This window comes from Mytilus trossulus, chromosome 3 (assembly GCF_036588685.1).
Source record: "Mytilus trossulus isolate FHL-02 chromosome 3, PNRI_Mtr1.1.1.hap1, whole genome shotgun sequence".
NCBI lineage: Eukaryota > Metazoa > Mollusca > Bivalvia > Mytilida > Mytilidae > Mytilus > Mytilus trossulus.
In genome coordinates, this window is record NC_086375.1 from 16,074,038 (window position 1) to 16,082,165 (window position 8,128).

Sequence of the window (8,128 nt, forward strand, 5' to 3'; positions counted from 1 at the left end):
TTTAAAAAGAGGTGGTACAGGGGAGATAATTCTTGTCATTTTAGATTTCAACAATAATAGCCATCAGTTATATGTCAGAAATTGTTCCCTTCATTTTTTCCAGGCAGCTGTAACATAAGCTTATGAACTATATTTTTCAGTGTGATATTCTGATTAAAAAATGAAAATGGTATTTACTTTAGATGATTACTGTATAGTTGTGTGTTGTAAAACGACTATATTTAATGCAGATGATTTTTTATTAAAAGACAAACATAAATATTTTGCTCATAATTATAGTTTAAAGCAAAATACTTCTCCATATCACTTCATTACTCAATGAGCATATCATATGCATACAAAACAATGTGTCATTTTATTGTCTTCTGGTAACATCTTGTATCATCCAATCACAATGGTTTCTCGATAGTCTTCAGCTTTGTCAGGATGCCAATGGCAACATTGGCCATGAAATAATATTCTTGAAAACTACAAATTTTATTAGTTCTCATATGGTCTCCAAGAAGAAAAAACTTTCACAGAATTCATATTTTTATACGTCTGCTTGATTTCATATCATTATTTTATATCCTTGTATTGATCTGTCTAAACACCCAACAACAAGTTCCTTACTTCCGTCCCTGTCCATAATATCAAAACAGTTTACCCAGTCTGATGTTACATGGTGACAAAGTTTCTGTAAAAAAGAAGACAATCAAAGTGACTTATTATGGTAACAAAAGTTAAAGTAAACTTGACAACACAATAAAATGAACAAAAAATATACTTGCAAAAGTTTAGGGTCATTTATGGCTTTGCATATGGTTGATAGTCAGTTAGTTTCCTTTCATCATTACATGTAGATATGTGTCAATAACAGCGTCCCAGCAACAAAAAATCTTTGTTTTGGGTGGGGCTAGTGTTGGTCAGTTTCAGTTTTTATGTTATGTTGTTTGTCTTATGTTGTGTTTAGTGTGTTGTTTGGAGATCTATTACATTACTGGCTATTAATGTAGACTATCAAATAGAATAGTAAGACAGCTATATGTTTGTATGATGCTGTTGCCTAATTTTTCTGGCTGTTTGCCTTACCTATGATAGTCACTGATGATCTAGTGATACATATTTTTTTTTGCCATGGAGTTGGCTATTTGTCATCAACTTATGAGGTTAATATCCCTTTAGTATCTTCAGCCCCAGTTATTCATAGATAGGAATCATCTTGAGGTTGACTTTGATGGCAAGTTTTAAATCACAGTGAGTTGAGAAAAGTTATGAAGGATTTCTAGACCTCACATCACATTTATTGTGACATAAATAGATAAGCCATTGACAAGGTTCATTTTATTTAAGATATATTAATCTAAATCTAGTTGGTACCCTTTCCCCATTATTTTGTCAGTGTAAGTGTTTCTATATTTCTTATAAGATTGAGGCTTGCAATTTTCCTTTTCTCCAAAGGCATACTTATAAAAGAAGATTCCTCTGTTTTAATAAAATAACCAGTGGGCTTGCTCATTCCCTGAAATTTTTGGACATTGCAATGCCTGAATGTTAAAAAAATTATACGAAACATTAATTTTTTGTAACCACATAGTGTGGTGTTGCTGCAGTCTCAAACCATATCTTCTCCTATCACTCTTGAAAACAACGTCAAACAGAACAATATGTATCACTTAGATAGTTTTGTTGTTACCTTTCCATCGAGATAAATATGTATAGCATTGAAATGTCCAGTACAGACAAGTATATCATTGTCATACTCTGGTAATTCTAACTTCTTCAGTAATGTTATGGTATATCCTGTATTTACATACTCTTCTTCTGTTACCTGTAATTTAGAAAATACAAATTGAATGAATTGCTGTGTTAAATATGTTTTTTTTTTAGAATTGACAAACTTTGCTGGGTTTTTTAGATTTATAAATCAGATAGATCAAAATGACCCCTTATCTCAAGATCCAATTTTTTTAGAAAAGAATTACAGGTTACCATATTTCTATCCACATTTGCCCTTTCAATATTTTTAGAAAAGACATTTCAAACTTTTTGATCCCCAATGGTTAATATATTGTACTCTACTGTCTTATACTAACACTGAAATTGCAGAAGATATAGATAGCTCCAGATTCTGTTCCAAGTGCCACCTGGTGACTATCAGGAGATCCACCCATGGAAGGAGGTAACAATGACAATTTTGAGGGATCTACAAATTTACCAGCACACATCTGAAAAAAATATTATAATACATTGAATAATGTTTAGAGAGTATAAGCTTTTCTATGAACTTTTAAAGGACTTAAAGCTTTTTTAATTCTATCAAGCAGGACATAATTTTTTTTTTCCATTACTGTTTGTCTTTGAAGAGTTCTTGTGACCTTTATTTCTAAATTTGAAAAGATTTTGCAAAGTGTTTTTAAGTTATTGCACAGACACTATATAGCAGCCACAAGCTGACAGCTTGGCGTTAAACAGATGTATGAATGAAGTCTTGTGCATTTCATTGATACATTGACATGAAGGTGTGAAATTGCTGCATTGTTAGATGAAGCAGTCTTATAATTATAAGTACATTTACAGGTCCCATACATGATATAGAAAAATATTTGGCAGTAAGATCAAAGGGAAAATATACAAATTGCCAATAATTTCTTGTCTCTAATTGTTACCTAATTTATCTTTTTCAAGACAGGTTGATTATTTTTATTGTGACTTCATAAAAATGGTGACTTTGCCTGATACAGACACATAGAAAAAACACATGAAGTTTACCACTCAAAAGAAGGATTTTGATTATCTGCATATCAACTAAAAATCATTAGAGAAACAGATTCTACAATCAAATCTCGTGCAATATGATATACATGTATTTCCACTCTCGACAATAAAATGTTAAATATTTAAAACACTCAGCAAGTCTTGATTCTTAATTTCAAAATTTAACTGTCTTAAGCAGATAAATACCATATCACACTGGATGCAGTGGTAGAAGCTATACTTATTCATAGTCTGATACAAGAACTTTTAAACAGGTAACAGAGACCTAAAGTAAGGTATATCTTCATAGTTCTGTATAAACTTACCGCAGTTACTACAGAGGGTGTTTTTACACTTGACACAATCAGGCCTTGGTGTATGACACTGAGATTACAAGAGCTGTCTGCTGCTAGAATATAACTGGTCATTTTCCCACGAAGATCTGGTAAATCTACTGCTAATAAACAGGTTATTGAAGATTTTACTACTTGGTCCTAAAAAAGACATTATTTTATAAGAATATGTAAACTGCTTTAAATCTACATGTATATATGTGTCAATTGTTACTGATAATTGAAAAAAAACATTAATAAACATGTAACATCTTATTACATATCTGCAGATACCCAAATCAATCTTGGTACTGATATTTAAAGTCAGTGGTCAGATAAGTCAATTTGCTTTAGAAGTGCAATAGACTGCTTTTCTACCTTGTAGGCAATGAATGTCTTACTCTTGAGATAAATTATCCTTGAGTCATGTTAAGTGCTAGTCTACCTAAGAATCAGGCAGTGGTAAAAACATGACCAAAAAACCCCACCCAATGTGACATTGATTTCAGTTCATAATATGTAGTTATGCACAAAAATAACATTCATTTTCGTTTTTTGTTCTGGTAATAGAAGATACAATTTGGTTGAAATGCACTAGAAATTAACGAATAAGGGGAGATAACTCTGTAATTTGCTATCATTCTAACCAATTTTCTAACCGAGTTATTTGATATTACCAGACACACACAAACGGAAGACTAATATTTTTTAACTCAGGGTGATGGTTAGTATTAAATAGCATGATAAGCTCAGTGGGTTTTTTCTGATCATGTTTTGATTTTTACCTAAATTGCCTGATTCTTACAAAGACTGGCACTTTAAAAAGTAGTGACATATTTTCTTTAGTTGTTAGAAATCACCTTTAGTCCTTTGATGGCAATACACTATTTACTTCTCCCTGAGCTTTACTACATGTATATACAGTGGATTCATTTGTTTTCAAGAGTACCAATTTTTGTGAATTAAAGAAAACTTAAAAATGTCTGCATACAAGACATCGAAAATTTATCAATAACCATAATCTAGGGTTGATCGATAAACAATCGCAATAATACTGATGTATGTGCGCACAATATCTTCTGAATCAGCTGTGCTAAGTTGAATCATTTGTATTTATAAATTTCTAGAAATGTTCTTTGGTGGTAATCCACAAATTTAGACTTATTTATAAAAAATACATTGTATTTATCTTATATGTATTATATTGTATGTATTTCATGTATATGTTGCAATTGTTAGAAATAAAAAAATAAATCCTCAAATTTGAAAATATTTTTTCTCTGTCATTTTTCAATAGTCAATACATACTTTGCTTGCATCATTGATATTAATTCTCCATAGTTCTTTAGATGGTAGTACACCAAATATCTCACCAGAGTCATTACTCATAACAATCTCCAAGTTATTCACTGAAAATATATATATATTTATGAGGAATACATATTTTGGGTTACACAAGAAAATGTAATATCAAATCATGGTGATACATTGTATATATCTAAATACACATGACTATTGAACAAAACTCAGACTCGGACTTCTCTTGAACTGAATTTTAATGTGCGTATTGTTATGTGTTTACTTTTCTACATCGGTTAGAGGTATAGGGGGAGGGTTGAGATCTCACAAACATGTTTAACCCCGCCGCATTTTTGCGCCTGTCCCAAGTTAGGAGCCTCTGGCCTATGTTAGTCTTGTATAATTTTTATTTTAGTTTCTTGTGTACAATTTGGAAATTAGTATGGCGTTCATTATCACTGAACAAGTATATATTTGTTTAGGGGCCAGCTGAAGGACGCCTCTGGGTGCAGGAATTTCTCGCTACATTGAAGACCTGTTGGTGACCTTCTGCTGTTGTTTTTTTATTTGGTCCGGATGTTGTCTCTTTGACACATTCCCCATTTCCATTCTCAATTTTATTGATTACTTTAAGCTTGGAACCCAAAGTTCTATCTCTAATCATAGGGATGAGGAAAATCAGAACTAACTTTTGCATAACAAACATGTTGACTGAATACAATGAAAGCTTACTTACTTGCATTAGTTTGTGTCTGAACACAATTGATACAGGAATCAGACACACTCTGTCGACACAGTATTTGTTGATTACAGAAGATGGTCATCATTCCAGTGGAGTCAGCAACTATTAGGTCATTATGATAAAATTTTGTAACGTCCTGCACTGACATACATTGTATCGGCCCACTTTTGGTTTCCATGATAACCTGAAAAGCTGTAAACATATTAATTTTTGTGTCATCTTATTTTTAGAGATTCAGCTTTTAACAGAACATCCAATGTTTTATCACATATAAAAAGGATATGGTATTGATAAGTATAATTTTAAGGTAATATTTGTCAAGCTTTTGTTTGTTCCGTAAATAAAAGTTTAGCCTGAAAACTGTTACTTTTATAAACCACATACTGATTTTTCTTTCAAATACTTTTAAATTGAATTTATACCACCAAGAATAATGACCTTAAAGTATTACATGAGTAGCTCACAATATCAGGGCCCTATTATTAGTAACATCATGAAACCAACATGTCAATTATAAATGAATGTGCCTTATAATCTACCATATTAATTCATGCCCTTCTAGATAATAACAGATTTCTAATTTCAAGAACTATGACCATTTTTTCATTGATTTTTTAGCCCCATGCCTACATTTATTCTATTGAATCCATGAAAATTAATTATTCCTATAAAACAAATGTCCTTGAAATAATTCAAGCTTTCTCAGTGATACATTGTATGTACCGTACCTGTGTATTTTTAAATTCTTTTTCTTTTCCCAAGTCAAATATTCTGATTATACCATCCTCTCCGCCAATTATAAGATTCAATCCACTCTGTCTAAAAAAATAACAACAACAGTAATTTTTACTTTGTTTTAGAAATATATGACATATCGAGTAGTTGCATTTTGTTGGCACTACTAACATTCTGCATTGTAACCCTTTGGTTCAAAGCCCAAGACATAGTAAAATTATGTACTAGTAAGAATTGGCAAATTTTGGTGTAGAAACACATACAATGTAAAAAATGTCAGAATATTGGTCTTCTAGAAATTGGAAAATAATTTGTTTCAGACTGTACTAAAGTAAATTAAACTAGGAATGGTTTTACAGCCTAATTTCTTATTAAACTGAATAAGTTTATAAAAATGTTGGCATGATATTCATTTTCACTTCCTTGTTTTTATAAAGTTACTTTTGAAACAGAATGAGTTAATAACAAGTATTGCATGATTTTCATTTTCACTTCCCTGTTCAGTTTATTTCATTAGGAATAATGGGGAAAGAATTCTGTGAACATATTACATAAAGTGATTGATACATACATTGTATAACCAAGGATTTGTATAGTAAGATCTTACTATACAAATCCTTGATTTAGCCTTGTTAAAAAATTATAAAATCAAATTAAGATTCATTACAACAATACCACATGGATGTTTACCCCACAAACTATATTCTGAGTACAGACAACCCTATGCAAGACTGACTGGGAAAGTTTTAAGGCCTTATATCAAATAAAAAGTAACAGTCATCATTAGTATCATAACCTTTAGCTAATTACCTTAAACAATGATCATTTACTTCAAAACCTACATCCAAACCTTTCCTTCTCAAGTTTTAAAGCAAGGCTGGACCTAGATACTCTTTAGTAAAATGTATTTTGTGATTTTGAAAACTGAAGCTTTCATGGATTTTAGGTGCACTTTTTGCTTCACAAATTGTTAAAACCAAACAAGATGGTAAAATGTAAAATGTTTGGGATGGTCCTATCAGTATGCTACTAATGATCCCGTCAACAATGATAGTCGTGTCATATACCATTGTGTAGATAAATCAATTTAGATTTACAGCATATTAAGTTTAAGTAGGTTTGACAACCGAGAAATAAAAAAATAACAGGAATTCAGGACTGGGTGTCATTTTTCAAAAAAAATAGATAAGTACCTTGTGTTATATAAGGTATATAGGGGAAAAAATTGAGACAAGTGCCTGTGTCCTGAAATCCTGAGATCCAGAATTTAATAAAAAATAAATCCTGCCATCCCAAAATTCGATAAAAAAGAATTCCAGGTCCGAAGGAACAAATCCTGAGGTCCAATGATTAAAAATACTCATGATCCCCGAGTCCCAATAAAATTCCTTCCCCTCCCCTTTCAGGGCTGAGGATATTCCAAATAATTAAGACCTTTTAATAGCTATTTAAAAAAAAATCTGTGAAATCACAGAAAAAAAAGCCTTCCAAGACGTCATAAATTCATAATTATTTGGATTAGATCCAGGACATACAGTGAGGTTTAAATTTATAATATATTGTGTTAAAATTAAGCATTTAGCATGTTTAGATGCATTGATGTGCTATTTTCCCTGTTGATACAGAAATTACAGAAGAAGAAAATATAAAGCAAGTTGAGTGATATATATTTGTGATGCACCCTTCAGGTAATAGGTATTGTACTGATAAAATTGGTTACAACATAAACTGAGAATTTGCTATAAATCAGTAAACAGATGACCATTACTTTCAGCACTGCAGTCTTCATTCTTCCCTTAAAATAAGATAATAAGTAAGTGTTTACCTAAAAATTGTTCCAACACATAAAGCATTAAAGCCATATGTTGTTTGGAAGGAGAAGATCTGCTTCAGATCAAAATTTCCCATATCTCTGTCATTCTTCAGCTTCATATTTGCTCCATGTAATGGGAGATCACTCTAAAATTTAGGACGAACTTTTTTCCGCCTTATCGTATTCTTCTCCTACAGAAGGGTAACTCTAACGAAAGAATAGCACATTACACTTATTTACAGAATTAAAAAAAAGAAGAAAACTAATTTAAACTTTATTAATTATAGAATTGATTGGTAAATATTTCCGCTTCTTTAAAAAAAAAAATCTTGCATCTCAGCAAGTGTGGACACAGACCTGTGTGGATGGCACAAGACAATCAGTTATAAAATTATAAAATCAGGCATGTGTTAATATTCCCCCTTTTTTTAAATTATTTATTAGGCATAATGTCAGCTGGTTTTTTTTATA

At 31.2% G+C, this 8,128-nt stretch overlaps 1 protein-coding gene across 1 annotated transcript; it reads right to left on the reverse strand.

Moving 5' to 3' along the window:
• Positions 1–274: 274 nt before the first annotated feature.
• Positions 275–7,857, reverse strand: LOC134710248 (uncharacterized). The gene is made up of 8 exons (XM_063570524.1): positions 7,670–7,857; positions 5,838–5,928; positions 5,104–5,293; positions 4,377–4,477; positions 3,063–3,230; positions 2,076–2,207; positions 1,676–1,810; positions 275–676 (listed from the first exon to the last, which is right to left on the reverse strand). Exons 1-8 carry the CDS (start codon positions 7,774–7,776, stop codon positions 551–553), a joined length of 1,050 nt encoding a protein of 349 aa, XP_063426594.1. The 5' UTR covers positions 7,777–7,857; the 3' UTR covers positions 275–550.
• Positions 7,858–8,128: the final 271 nt, after the last annotated feature.

Bases quoted from the DNA above. Each gene is read 5' to 3' on its own strand.
- LOC134710248 (XM_063570524.1), bottom strand. From the start codon at position 7,776: ATGAAGCTGAAGAATGACAGAGATATGGGAAATTTTGATCTGAAGCAG. The intron at 3,231-4,376 runs GTATGTATTGAC...TGTCTTTTTTAG, and splicing joins ATATCAATGATGCAAGCAAA to GACCAAGTAGTAAAATCTTC. The intron at 677-1,675 runs GTAACAACAAAA...TCTTTTTTACAG, and splicing joins ATATTTATCTCGATGGAAAG to AAACTTTGTCACCATGTAAC.